Genomic DNA, 15,648 nt, shown 5'->3' with positions numbered 1-15,648 from the left:
TAGCAAGTTTCATGAACCAAAAACAATAACATAATATGTTGTTATAATAGAATACATTTCTGATTCATTAAAGCGTCAGTTCATCAATTCCTATTCTAGTTCGTAAAAATTAGACTTGTTTTTTATTGTCTTATTAAATATTGTGTTCCATTAATATATAAAATTGAACATGTAATTATGTATCTGCAACAATTGATATATTTATACAAATAAGTAATATATAGGTAAATTAAATGACCGAAACAATTAACAACAATGTCACATACGACGGTCCTATACATACCGAGTTACCATCTCATTAATTTATGAAAACTTTCCGTAAAGTCTTAAGCACAACTTAATCATCAACAACGCGATTGATTACTAATGTGACCTTTGAAGAAATGCAAATGTACGAGGAAAGTGATTACAATAACATAATAACAATAAGATAAGACGTCCAATATCACTTGACACCGACGGTTCAAGTCTTGAATCACTTTCAAGTAACAACATCCAATAATACAGGTTTAAAAATAAACAAAGAAGACTTTTGAAAGTACTCGCATGTTTATTTTAATCTGTTTACATACCCTTCCCCGAAAAGCGCAAGGTCTCATAAATGCAATGTGACAAGCTCTGCTTGTTAATTTGTGTGATTATCTTATTAAATACATGAAATAAATGTGGTAAGGATATAATTGAAGTCAAGAATTCCATTTATATACTGAAACAATCAAATCTTTCTTCTTTATAGTATTATTATAACAAGGAAATGCGCTCAATATTCTAAGATAACTTAATATGTTGTCTAGGCTCTTATCAACTTCTGTGAACCAGTTTCGTTAAAAGGGCTATAGGAAAACATGTTGTACTTTATACACTTTTATCTACAGGTCTCGCTGTTCATTCAAATATTATAAATCTATTTTGGGCCTAGTAACTACTAGGCCTAAACCTAAAACTGAAGAAAAAACAAGTATTGTATGTGTCAAACAAAAAAACTACTTAAAATGTTTACATTTAAAAACAAAGTTCAAACCCGCGACCTATTTTTAGTATGACGGCGTTTTTTAAATCTGATTCATATTTTATGCTGTAAATAACAACAAATATAATGCTTTTTTTAATTTTGTCAATTGGATAGGCAGTGACCACAAGGCGTAGTGGACATACAATATACACATATAAACTGATAGTAGTGGATCTCACCCTTCCATGCGAAGGTATATAAGACGCACAGTAAACACATAGCGTCAGTGCTCATAGAGCGTTGGTCATGAAACGTTTTATTTTGCTATTATGTCTGGTGATTGTGTGCGCGGCACATCACGACCACGGGCGTGACCGTGACCGCGACCGTGACCGTGACGACGAGCGCGACCGCGAACGGGACCGCGACCGCGAACGCGACCGCGAGCGCGACCGCGAACACGACCGCGAGCGCGACCGCGAACGCGACCACGACCGCGACCGCGACCGTGACCACGACCGCGACCGCGATCACGGGCTTGACCGTGACCATGGGCGTGATCGTGACCGCGATCACAACCACGGGCATAACAACGACCACAACCGTGGACGCGATTACTACGACTATGAAAGACACTATTATCACGGCCACCATGGACACCACGATAATGTGAACTCAGGTACTTATTTGTTTTGTTTTTGTGGAAATATTGTGAAATTATTTAATTACTATAATCATAACCAGGTCTACGTTTTTTGTTATTGTTTTCGAAGAAGTGAACAAGCGACAGTGGGACCTTTTGTTACGACTTTAGATACCTACGTGTATCTCGTCAACTATTTGTTTAGATACTACAATTTAATATATTTTCTCAATCACCTCATACAATCTTATATAATAAAAAACATTCGCGATTTTTTATTATTATTACATGTATGGATAACAAAAAAAATTATTTTCGAATAAAATATATATAAGCCTATATAGTTGAACCTAACATTGTTACATCAATACGTAAAATTTTCTCTGAATCTGCGCCGTGCCGTGCGCATGCAGAAAAAAATTTTAAGATTATAAATATATTAAAAGGCTTATAAATTTGATAAATAATAACTTTTTTTAACACTTAAGGTATAGAAATGTTTAAGTTGAGTTTAGATAGTTACAATGTAAAATTATTGCGTGAAGTATATAGAGATTTTCGTTAAAGGAATTAAGGACGATAATTAATGTATAAAATATGATAAAATTGCACTTTGGAACACAATAAATAGCCCATATTCAATTTAATTTTAGCGTGACTACTATCCAAATAAAAAATTATTATTATAGAAGTTAGTATTTAAGTAGACTCGAATGATTTCTAAAGAAGCTTGCGTGCAAATTAAATGCGAATTTAATACAAAAAAATGTCAGAAAAGTATATAAATCATCTCCTCCTGATTAATATGTAGAATGATGATACCTAAGATAATTGAAATATGGACAACTATAATTAAAGAAATAAAACAGTTGACCGATATACCTAAATTATAAATAGGTATTTAAAATGAAATGATAAAGATATCCTTGGCTTCGATATCAATACCAGCAGGTTTCAGTCCTACATGACAATTTTTGCGTTTTAAATGTTTTTGTGCAATGAATGTTATTTACATTTATAGCATTATTAAACTCAATAATATTTCAATTACTCTTTTTTCTTAGACACTACCTTAAATTCATACTCATTTAATTTTATAAATTCCACAATGTCATATAACAACCCGTTATAGTCTCGTTTCCACCAAAACTAATGAAACTTAATGAATGTTTACGTAAATTTCGCCCTACACGGATTTCACATTCGTGCAACTGTAAGCGATCGGCATTAGAGATACATACGAAATTATATGTTTAAAACGATTATCACAAGTGTATTATGGCCAGAGACCCAAAAAATAATAATTTCTATGAAGGAATAGTCCCAAAAGTGATATAGGATGAATTCTATCTGGAGTAGTGACGAGGAGGTAGAGTTACATAGCTTCCTAAAATTAAGTACAAAAAGATTTATAAACCCCCTACTTTTTACCCACAGGCGACCCCATAGTCCACAGCTCGGCTGGTGAGTTCCTGGGAGGCTTTAACGTGACCAGACGTGGCAGACGCTTCGAGACTTACCGAGGCATACGGTACGCCCACCCGCCGATGGGGGAACTACGCTTTCAGGTAATATTGAAGGAAATTGGAGGAAATAATCCTTTAGCTCCTTTGATTGATTTCTCCCTCCATGACACATCAGTTGTAACTTTGAAAGGTACAATAAAAATTATTATTATAATTCACAGCCTCCGAAGCCGATCTATTACTACCCAGGGCTGGTAGACGCGAGAGAGGATGGGCCAGCGTGTCCCCTCCCCGCTCCCCCCGGCTACCCCGTTGACGAAGATTGTTTGACCGTGAACGTGTATACCCCCTTAAGAAGCGAGAGGTAAGGAAAAATATAATGCTGTCATCACTTTTATGACAGCTTTTACGAGAACGTAATATTGCAATTAGTTATAAAGTTAACACTGATAATATAGTAACATGATTAAATAACTAATTTTTTTGGTAAACAACTGATCTTCCTTCTATTCTATTTGTGTAGTGTTTTAAAAACGACATTTCATTTACCAACATAACCTATTTTATTGTATCAGCATCTATATTTTCTTCTGATTCTGCTTACACATTTGTTGTACTAACGCCTTTCCGTTGAACATTTCAGAAAAGGACCTCTCCCAGTAATCTTCTTCATTCACCCGGGTGGTTTCTATTCCATGACGGGACGGAGCGACTTGGCTGGACCACACTACCTATTGGATAGGGATATCGTGCTAGTCACTATTAACTATCGACTCGGGGCACTTGGTAAGGGTTTTTTGTGACATATCTTTTGTGTTAGAATGACTGAACGGATATGGAAGATTATAGGCTACCATTCTCGAGGAAATAATGTTGAAGTTAGTGAAATTTCTGATTGTATGGGAAGTTTTCAGCCCACAACGGAAAGATAACAAAAATATCAGTTTTGCTATAACTTTAAACATAAAACACAAAGCGTAAAAAAGTAATTGACTAAATGGTTAAGAGAAATCATCATGTTAGTCTACACTAATGTTATAAAGAAAAAAACTTTTGTAATTTAGTATGTATGTTACGTTTTCGACAAAACCTGCTGAATCTATTTCAAAAATTCTTTCACTATTGAAAAGCTGCAACTTCACTGCGTGACTAAGGCTACCCCGGGCGAAGCTAAGGCGAACAGCTAGTCTGTTATAAACTACAGAAATAATAACTATTCTCCTTACTAATAGAACTAAATTTTTGCCAGGTTTCCTCAGCACAGGAGATGAACTGGCTCCCGGCAACAACGGGATGAAAGACCAAGTGGCAGCACTGTGGTGGGTGCAGAAGAACATCAGGGCGTTTGGTGGCGATCCCGACAACGTGACTGTTGCAGGGTGCAGCGCTGGTTCTTTCAGTGCTTTGCTGATGATGATGTCACCTTTGACACGAGGTAAGTGTAAAGCTGTAGCGAAGTTAGAGTAAGTGAGGTAAAAGAAAAGATAAAGCAATCAAAATGAAGAAGATAAAATTTACCTTCTAGTTTTGTAGAAATCAAAGCAAAACACAAGTTTATTTTTACAAAATTAAAACTCAAATTTATCCGGGCCCCTTACGTTCTGTTTTTAATTCACACTAGCATTATACACTTAGCTGATTCAGAAGTCGGCCTATTATTGCTTAACAACCACAACTCTTTTTTTCAAAATAGTATAATTAAACTTTGATCTAACATTTCCAGGTCTTTTCCACCGCGCAATATCAATGAGTGGTTCGCCAATAGGCAAAGAACCGCTGCCAACACACCAGCGACACCTCGCGGTGCGGCAAGCAGAGATTCTCAACTGTCCCACGGAAACCTCGAAGGCCATCATCGATTGCTTGAAGACAAAAACTTGGCGGGAGCTGGGCGACTCTCTGCCTGGATTTTTTGTGAGTAATACATAGTATGTTTTTTTTTTATGTCATAGCGAGCAACTGAGCTGGTGGTTCGCCTGATGGTAAGCGATCACCACCGCCCATGAACATTCGCAAAGGTTGGGCCTCTGCGAATGCGCTGCCCGCTTTTTTGGGATAAGGGAAAAGGAATGGATTAACGACTGGAAAGAAGGACTGGGACGGGAAAAGGAAACGGGCTATTATGTACCAAGAAATATCTAAAAATCTTCTTAAATTGAAAAAAATCTAAATTTTTTGGCCTAAATTTATGTTTATTGAAATGCTAACGCTATATCGAGGGCAATATTCTCCCCAATGTTACTATATTAATTCTGTTTATTTTTCGACGAAGCAGAACTGAAACCGTACAGTGTTTAGAAAATAAACGGCTCGTAATATCTACATGATTTTGTCTATTTACCTACTTTAACTATCGTTAACGTTTAAATGTCGCGCAGCTGGCACTCAAAGTATGACCTGACCTTCCCCCATTGCCTTTTTGAGTGATGTAGAAGTGACATAGATTCAAATCTCGATCAGACTACTTTATAAATACTAGGATGACACATAAGATAAATCACAATATTGATTATTTCGCAACAACTGTATGATATATAGAAAAAATAACCATAAATGCAAACGCTTATTACCTTTACGTAAAGCAGGGCTCTAAATATAGCACATAAATATTATATATCGTGTACGATTTCTAGAGACTTCACTTTAACGTTGTATGAAATACCTATTCAATTTTAAAGTTATTAAGCAAGTTACTACTCTATATAAATACCGGGGCTGTTTAGGATAATGGTAGAAATCTAATAATGACAAAACACAAAACAAAACACGTCGAAGTTTTAAAATAATGCATGCTGTAGGTACCATTTCCAGCTGGAGGTACCACTGTTCATACACCATGATTCATTAACATCAAACTTTACACTTGTATTCCGAAATAACCCCACAACCAAAACTGCCCCAGTACGCAACTATTCAACATACAACTTCGCCCACTATTAGGAGTTCGGTCGCTTCGACCCAGTGCTCCTCTGGTCACCGGTAGTTGAACCCGACTTTGGCCAGGAGAGGTTCCTGACCATGCAACCAGACGTGGCTATCAGGGAGAGGAGGTTGCATGCTGTCCCCAATATAATAAGCCAGACTCAGGACGAGTTCTTCTGGTTTGCTTACTGTGAGTCTTTTGTACATTTATAACTATTTTTTCGCTGCAGGAAGAATATTAATCGTCGAATATTTTGCCGTTGTCTCAGTTTTTTTTTGTTAAATTCATAATTCATTTTTAATAAATGTTTTAGTGATTTCCATCATATTAAAATAACACTGTTTTCAGACGTGACCACCAACGAGACGCTCTACAGACAAATGAACCAAGACTGGGATCGCGTAGCGCCTATATCTTTTCTTCTCCCGCGCGACAACGCCACCCTCCCCGCCAGAGCCCTCCGCAAGGAGTACCTCGGTGATAAACCACTGCGGAACGATGCAGTTAGCGCGCGTAACTTGGGCAGGCTCTATGCGGATTCTATTGAAAGCTTACCGGTGTATAGGTATGGAACATTTTCAAAGCATTTGATTTTTTTGTGTCATCGTCATTCAGCGGGCAAATGAACCGGTGGTTCGCCTGATGGTAAACGATCACCGCCGCCCATGAACATTCTCAAAGGTAGTGTCTCTGCGAATGCGCTGACGCTATGGGATAAGGAAAGGATTGACGACTGAAAAGGATTGGTCTGGCAAGGGTGAGCAAATGGAAAGGTGCGGTCGGCTCCCCAACTCACCGTACGAAACACATTAGCATGCTACCGACCTTCCGTGGGAGTGTGGTCTTTTGTGGTGCCAAAAATGCTCGACACAGAATAACAGTAAAGTGTTTTAGGATATTGTGAAATGGTTTTGCCCCTATATCCTTTATGTTTTACAACTATGCTCGTTTGTGTATTTTTAAGGACTGCTTACATTTTAATCATCATTAAGTTGCTATGTAATTCACGCATTCAATCATTCAAATAAAACAACCACGAACTCACACCGCCAATAATTCTACATTTTATGACAGATACTTAATACACATTTTATGACACAACATAATACTATATTAGTAGTTTTATGTAATAACCATTTATTAATTAGAAGTTTAACAAGCTTATAGTAATGTGAACACAAAAAATTAAATCGGTTTTTAAATTTGGGGAGGAAACCGGCATGTACAAGAAACAAAACGTATGATAACGTATTATCTGCTAACCACACTAATTTACCATTTTAGTAGACTATTATGCTATCTGTCGCATCCTAGTCAAAACTCGCAAGAGAAGCCTGTATTCCTGCAGTAGTAAAAAAATATTTGGTCTATGCTCCACTCAAAAGCGCTTCCAAAGGAAATCTAGTTGAGAAAATGTATGTTTCGAGTTTGAGTTTGTGGTAGTGTTTGTTTGATAATGAATTGTGGTTTTTCAGAATGGCGAAGCTAATGACACGCTACTCCCCAGAACCAGTCTACGAATATGAATGGGCTTACATCGGAAATCACAGTCACTTTGAGGACCCCGCCACTAACAAACCATTAGGTAATTTTATTGTAGTGTAGTAATTTTACTATTCATTCTTATTACTAAAACAGTAACAATTTTTATTTATGTGCAGTTATTCATTTTAACATTAATAAATAGTACAATTTATTGCTTTGCAATAAAATTCTTTAGTACAACCATTTGATAAATTTATTATTTCCCTCAGTCAATAATAAATAATAATTGTCAATAATTGTTGCTCCGTAAAATTATCAATAATAAATTTAAAAAAATGGATCCTTCCTAACACGTTAAATTGACTGAATGAGTTTTTAAATCGTTTTCCATATGCTTAACGAAGTAATAAATTAAAGAGAATTTTTTATATTACAGGTGCCGCTCACCATGACGATTTAATCTATTTATTCACTCTGAGCTATCGGTTTCCCGCCATCGGGCTAGAGGGAGAAGACGCCAAATTAGTGGACAGGATGACAGCAATTTGGTACAATTTCGCGAGATACGGGTAAGGTTGAGTCTACACGATACTAGGTCGTATTGTGTTATGGCTGAAGATAGTAATTTTAAAGCTGTTTTATAAGATTTCATTGAATAAAATTTCCTATAAGCCCATATATTGATATTATAGGTTTAAAGCTTTAATGAGTAAACTTGTCCTCGTAGAAACGACTAAATCAAAGATCACAAAAATCGATTCAAACAGTAAAAATTATGAGGAGAAAATATAAACGACAGTCAACCTACATTTTTCAAGTCGGTTGAAAAAAAACTTAAACACCCATGCAATATATTGTATTGATAAATCTAAGCTTTAATTTTCATTATCATCAAATGAAATATAATCATTATAATCTTATTTTCATTACTTCTAATTTAACGTTTTTCAGTGATCCAAATCCCCGCGGAGACACGCCGGAACTGCAAGGACTTACGTGGCCAAAGACAACGCCAGAAGATATGGAGTATGTTCGCATAGACAACAACTTTACGCTTCGAAAAAATCTTTTCAAAGATAAAGCCGTTATATGGGACTCCCTGTATCCTATGCAGTATTAATTTATTATCATAGATGTCTGTTTTGTAAGAAACGTTTTAAATAGAAATAAAAATTTGAAGTTATAAAATGTGTATGATTTCAAAATATTTTAAACTCAAACACAAACAATTAAATATCACAGATAATATATACTAGCTCAAAACTTAATCATTTATCCATATAAAGCTTTTGAATCCACACTATACAAAAAATAAAATTATACACCGTTAGGAAAGCTGTTTTTACAGAGAACCGGCAGGAAACTCTGTAGTTGCTAGTTTAATCATACCAGGCCCATTTCTTTTTCCTCATTCTTCCCTGTCCATTCCATCTTTCCAGACGTTAATTCTTTCCTTATCCCTCACCCTTTAAAAGCGAGCTTTCAAAGGCATTACCACTGCGAATATTCATGGAAGGTGTGATCGCTTACCATCAGACAAATTACTTTTCTCTTTTCTTTGTTTACGTAGCTGCAACCTTAATCATAGATTAAGGTTGCTTATATACTTATATACACTTATATACTGGACCTTAACGTTCCTTTATTAAGGTAGGTACTAGGTAGTACCATCATACGCCTACTTTGCGTCTGGAGGACTCAGCTTATCTGAAATTATCGTTAAATTATCTGCGCTCCACGATTTCACCCGCGTAAACCTGTATCCTGTAGGAATAAAAAGAGGATAAAAAGTTGCCTATGGCTTATTCCATTTGTCCAGCTATCTACGTACATAAATACATCCATCCATACTTACAATATTTCACGTTTATAATATTAGTACGAAGGATAGTACGATAGATCATACATAATATCACAAACTAATAAGTACAAGTAGCAATATAATACTTACTCTGTGAAGACCTTAAACTGACAATGTCATGCAAGTGTCAATATCTCGTTTTCATCATTTGACATTCAGACTTCCGTATTTCTACTGTTGTTGTTCTGTTTGCGGTTTACGCCTTACAAGTAAATAATAAATTGTAAATAATATTATTTTTTCTACTCTTTTATAAATTGCGTGAAATTTGATGTCTTTGATCTTCACATTAGTATTGGAATTATTTATAGATGTATTCCAAATTTATTTTCTATCATACGTGATTGGAATCAAGGTCACCAAAAGTTTTGTTGAAATATAAACATTGTCTTTTTAAGTATCTTATAACCTACACACATATTGGGATTACTTATTATACGTATATTATAATAATTAACAATATGTTTACAGAAAATATTGTGATAATATTATTTTGACGGAGGAATTTTGAAAGACCGGCTTCATGATGCAAATGGCAAATTGGTGGACCCGAGCCGAATTGCTGGCTGGTAAATATAAAATTTTACATAAAATATTTATAACAAAATTACTAGAATGGCAAATTTTATTTTATATGTAATGATATAGGATAACCCATATTTTGGCTTGATAAAGATCATTTTAGTTTTTATACTCACACATCCTTACAAACTTTCACATTTATAATGTTAGTAGGATTAGCAGGATGAGTGCTATTATACATGTACCATATGGGAAGCTGGGGCTGATCAAGTAGTCTGAAACAATTATCATATTTTTATATATGAATAATGTAAAATGTACCAGGAGAGCATGAAGGCTGTGCAGCATCTCGCATGTGGCGGAGTGCATGTGCAACTTTAGTCGCTCCGCATTCAGAAGAGGCCTGGAGCGAGATATCTACAGCCTCGCCTCCTGACTCTGTGTGGCACTCACTCAGGAACTGTGTGGCTTATCAGGTTGTGTTGTATGTCACCATTTATCTTTTTAATGTAGACATTTTTGTAATTTTAATTTGTATCTTCTATTCTAAATTTAATTTAATTATATCTGTATTTATAGAAACATAGACATAAAAGTTATCATTACAAAAAAAAAATCTATTCTTATTTGTTACAAGTGTTCAAAAATTTTGACATTTTCACAACAACATTTCCACAAAAAACATAAATTTTGTTACAATATACTTCATACATACAAACAAATTTGAATACTCACACTGTCTATAATGAATACAGATAAATGAATTTCGCAACACTTTTAGGCAGGCGTCTGGCACAGTATGTTACTGAAAGGCGTGGATGACGTCATCCAGCCGGCCGCATTCAAGCTGGCCATGGTGTTGAGGCACACACCTTCAGAACTGACCGTTCGTCTGCTTGCTGACCTGTTGCGGTTACATCCACAGTCGGTAAGATCATCATAATCTTTATATGTATGTCCACAATACTAGCTATGCACCCCAGCTTTGCCCGTGGTACATATATAGCTTATGTCACTCAGTGAATGAAAGTGAAACGCAATTTTTGAATTCAGTTTAGTGGTTTCTGTGTGAAACCATTAAAAAAAATACAAAGATTCTAAAATGCGACCAAATGTACCGCAAATTTCCTATCAAAGACAAAGTAATGCAACCAAATAAAGTAAAAGTAGTACAATCAAATTGACAACCTTCTTCGTTTTTCGTTAATGTTGGTAAAATATGTACAAACTCAAATGACAAAGTAATAATGCATGCATAATACAAAAGTATAAGTATAATAAGTACAAACACTCTGGATGACAATAAAGAAAAGATCTTTATCAATGGTAATGGAGATATTATTGTTATTTAAATAGGATACTAGTTCTTACAAAGGCAAAATATGTTTTTTTTTTCTTTAACTTTTATAAGACTGCACTGCAGTTTAAAGTTCACACCTTGAACCTTTTGACTGCATGTTTTGAATATAATTATACTGTAATATAGTTATAGTGATAACTTCCTACATATATTTTTATTATGATTTTTGCATGTCTTATACTTGGTGATCTTTATGTGCCAGAATTTTATCATCTAACCAAATAATGTTTTACAATCTATTACAGATTGAATCTAAGGAATTATGTTGTAACTATCATTACACTCTGTAATGTTTATGCTTCTTATTGATATTGTTAATGCAAAAGATTGTGAGGATGGATGTATGTATGTTTGATGCTCCTTCAAGCGTTAGACACTGAATTTTGATTATGCTTAAAATCGCGCGACATAGAGCTAGTAATATTATAAAGCTGAAGAGTTTATTTGGTTGTTTGTTTGAATGAACTTATCTCAGGAATTACTGGTTTGAATAGAAAAAAATTCTTGCAATGGATAACCAATATATTATGGTTATAGGCTATATGACATAATGTTATAACTATTATAAGCAGAACATCAAAAATGTTGCATAAGCGGGTAAAAAAAGTACCTTCTGACTGCAGAGGAAGTTACATGAGTCAGCTAGTATATATCAAATATTTTATTACAGCAAGATCTAACAGCCTACATCCTAGCCCTACTCACAGACGACGAAGCGTGGTGCAGCAATTGCAGCCCCACTATAGGGGAGGGGGGGGTCCCAGAAATTGGGCCAGGTGTGGCCGGAGTGGGGGTTATAGCCCCACTGCGGGACCTGCAACTGTTCGGGGACTGCGAATTGGCTGTGCTGTCCGCCTCTCGAGAGGAATATGATGCCCACGCGAAGCTGGTGAGGGCTGAGTACTCGAAGTTGAATCAGAAGAATTATGTCGAGCTGAGGATAAAGGTTGGCTTTTGTTATTCAAATATTTATGCTATTTTATACTGTTATACAGGTTATATTTTTTATACAGTATTCGTATGGTCATTCATATAACTTTCTAATTTAATTTGTACTTTTAAAAATTTGAGTTCGATAATGTTTTTTTTATGCTCTTTAAAAAAAACTGAGTAACGAAATGCTTTTGCATAAATAATATAAAACATCTAAATAAATAATAATTTGAAGTACTGGTTAACTCTTTGTACACGTTTTTTGTGAATCAGAAAAACAAATACACATAAGCAAACACAAAAATAAAATAAAACTACATTGAAAACCTTGTTAGAAAGTAGAAGCTAAAAAGTAAACATTTGAAATGGCATCAAGTTTGAATTTGCCATAATAACTTTTAAAACATAAATTCATATATATTCCACACCAGCCTCATTTGAACAGTAAACGAAATTTAATGATTTCTAGATACTAAACCAGCTGATACAAGTACCAAAGCTGTATCAGACGCCGGAGTTTGAGAGTTTCGAAGGCGCCGCGCGGGAGAACATCGACCGAGAGATTTGTACGCTGCGGGAACACTTGCTGACTGGCCGGCACGACTAGGAGTGGGCCGGGACTAGTTCCCACGACTACCACTATGACTAATGACTGTACTGTGTTGTGCGAAGTGCACTATGCAAGTGGATTGTACTGTGTTGTGTAAAAGTACTGTGGAAGTGGATTGTACTGTATTGGACAAAAGTGTTGTGTTAGTGTTTGAACTCCTCTGTGTTGTTGTTTGGAGTTTGCCTTGTTTATCGCTAAGTTGTGAAAACAACTCTATTGATGCAGTAAGATTATAGCTATATTAATGGATTGTGGACGGTGCATACTAAACACTTAAATTATGTATCCCCACTTGGTATTTTAAAAGCCAAAATAAATCTGTCTGTCTCAGCATAACGCCGAAATCACTGAAGCAATTTGGATGACATCTAGTACAGAGAGTGATTGAAACCTGGATATAGAATAGTTTAGTTTAATCAAGAACTATGTGGGTGAAAACCCTGTGTCTGTCCATATTTCCAACAGCATTCCATCAGGAAAGCTTGGCAGAAATATAATAATTGATTAATATGTATATAATATATACATTTTTTTAATAAACTGCAATCAGTAGTAAGACTATGAGCAGATCTGTTGTAGACACGTATGGCGGGAAGGGTGCTGCTCCCATTAGAGTACACCCTATCTTCTAAAGGGCTTGACGGCCGGCAGTGTGGGCTAATCAAAAATATCTCGTCGCTTTTTCAGTTGACGCATGCTTTCTGGTTCAAGCAATTTTGTCTCGAGTGGGTTTGGGTATTTGCCTAAACGTAATTTGTATGAAGAATATTGACTGCATATTTCGTCTTTGACAGTTAGTACTCTCAATAAAGATAAGGACTTTTTCCATTCTCATAAACCAGGGAGCACCTGATAATTGTCTAAGAATGTAGTTTTGAATGCGTTGCATTATCATTATATTAGAGTTACAAGTTGCACCCCACACTTGCAGTCCATATGTCCATATTGGCTTCAGAACATTTGATAAATGAGAAGCTTGTTGTCCATGGAAAGTTTTGAATTTCGTCCTAGAAGCCAATGGAGCCCGCTGTATTTTAAATTGATTTCATCTCTTTTTGTTTTAATGTGTTTTTTCCAGGTAAGTCGGCGATCTAGATCATGCCTAGATACTTGACAGCCTCACAATGTGGAAGTTGAGTATCATTAAATATTTATATAATTAATATAGTGTTGCAATCTTCATCAATAGCCTGAAAATATTTGCGTCTTCTCACTATCCTTCATACTTAATGGCTAAAATTACAAGTATCTTATATCTTTAAACGAGCAATTCTTATATATATATATATAATTGGAATCTCGGAATGGGCTCCAACGATTTTCATGAAATTTAGTATATAAAGGGTTTCGGGGGCGATAAATCGATCTAGCTAGAAATCTTTTTTAGAAAATGTCATATTCGTGTTTTATTCGTGTTTTATCGACTTAAACTTACTTTTTTTAACAAATAGGAGGCGTTTGAGTAGTCCCAATTTATTATGACTCTTCCTGACTTGGCGTGCAATGCAATATGTATGTGTGCGTCTGTTACTCTGACGCAAAAACTACTGAACCGATTGCAATGAAATTTGCTTCGTAGATAGCTGTACATCTGAAATAACACATAGGCACTTTTTATACCGATATTCCTACGGGATACGGACTTACGCGGTTTCAACCGCGGGTCACAGCTAGTACTAATTTATGAGAAAAACATTAACATTGTGCTGTTCTTAATATTAAGATAAATAAGTATGTGTAAGTGTGACTTGAAAGTCAAATTGATATGTATCCAAAGCAATTGTGATAATGACTTCTGTGTGATTTTATATTTTAAGACAATAAAGCCTTCAAAAGTTTCTTCTTTCTGCTGATCTTTATTTTCCAGGGCATAGTGGATATGTTTGTTTATTTATTGGTGTAGTAATGTGACAACTTTAATAAATTGTTATTTAAAAGTATAAGTACTATTGTGAATAATATTTAACATGTTTAAAGAATACCTTAATTGATAAGAATTTTAAGGTAGCTTAAGATAGTGTATTTCCTACTAGAAATACGGAATAAAATAGGAAAAATATTGTTGTGGCCTTATAATGATTAAGTATTCCCTTGTAAATTTAAGCATATTTGTTATATTATATTGATAGAGGGTTTAAGACTTATAATAAATTAGGTAGAAAATTATTATTATTTAGGATCCTTTAAATTAAATAAATGTATAAATATACCCATGGACTTTAAAATTGGTTTAGCTAGCTAAATTAAATATCTCTTAATTAAAATTTTGAATGATTTGTCACCAATTAAATGTTTTTCAAGGGTGAAGTTAAAAATGTATGCCACAATTTTAATAAAATAAATCTGACACAAATCTATCGTTTCATTCCAATCTTACCCATCCCTACCTAACTAGCTTCTTAACTAATTTAGAAAGTTAGGAAATTTGTTACAAAAAATTAAAAAAAAAAAAGACAACTTTTCTTAATTATCTCGTATCTGTTATCTAGCAGATACGAAACGAAAAAGTACCACTTTATCTATGATTTTATTCTCTTGTCTATGTTGAGCATAGGGAAGGCTAATGTTGTAGTTCATTCGAATGAAAATCGATTTTAAATCAATCGATGATCATATTATTTAATATGCGTCAATAGTAATCAAGTTCTATAAATAATCAATTTATATCCAAAAAAAAAAAATTGAAAAGGTACACACTAGACGCTCTGGGTTATAATAATATGTAATCGTAGAAACTATTTCTGTTTTGTTCATGTATCAAAAAAAAATTTTATTACGAAAATTATTTTTATTGCGATTTATATTTTGTCCTTATTAAAGTTCGATGAATTTTTGAATCTCCAATGGCGTTATAATACTTAACTTATTTAGCTTATGAAACTCGATTAATCGA

At 34.7% G+C, this 15,648-nt stretch overlaps 2 protein-coding genes across 3 annotated transcripts; both read left to right on the top strand.

Moving 5' to 3' along the window:
* Window positions 1-1,223: 1,223 nt before the first annotated feature.
* LOC119836679 (esterase E4-like) lies at window positions 1,224-8,652 on the top strand. Its single transcript, XM_038362080.1, has 11 exons — window positions 1,224-1,631; window positions 3,033-3,163; window positions 3,283-3,425; window positions 3,705-3,847; window positions 4,311-4,496; window positions 4,785-4,975; window positions 6,002-6,173; window positions 6,333-6,549; window positions 7,460-7,569; window positions 7,906-8,038; window positions 8,421-8,652. Exons 1-11 carry the CDS (start codon window positions 1,259-1,261, stop codon window positions 8,587-8,589), a joined length of 1,968 nt encoding a protein of 655 aa, XP_038218008.1. The 5' UTR covers window positions 1,224-1,258; the 3' UTR covers window positions 8,590-8,652.
* Window positions 8,653-9,470: 818 nt separating this feature from the next.
* On the top strand, window positions 9,471-14,057 carry LOC119836805. Of its 2 annotated transcripts, none has more exons than XM_038362273.1 (6): window positions 9,471-9,553; window positions 9,802-9,899; window positions 10,177-10,328; window positions 10,634-10,780; window positions 11,883-12,158; window positions 12,615-14,057. In XM_038362273.1, the coding sequence occupies exons 2-6, from the start codon at window positions 9,854-9,856 to the stop codon at window positions 12,750-12,752; spliced, it is 759 nt and encodes a 252-aa protein (XP_038218201.1). In that variant the 5' UTR covers window positions 9,471-9,553; window positions 9,802-9,853; the 3' UTR covers window positions 12,753-14,057. The 2 variants fall into 2 exon arrangements, with proteins under 2 accessions (XP_038218201.1, XP_038218202.1); XM_038362274.1 differs by having other exon boundaries at window positions 9,485-9,539.
* The last annotated feature ends 1,591 nt before the right edge of the window (window positions 14,058-15,648 follow it).

This window comes from Zerene cesonia, chromosome 25 (genome assembly GCF_012273895.1).
Source record: "Zerene cesonia ecotype Mississippi chromosome 25, Zerene_cesonia_1.1, whole genome shotgun sequence".
Taxonomy (NCBI): Eukaryota; Metazoa; Arthropoda; class Insecta; order Lepidoptera; family Pieridae; genus Zerene; species Zerene cesonia.
Note: the sequence above shows the minus strand (reverse complement) of the source record. Positions and strands in the feature narration are given on the sequence as shown.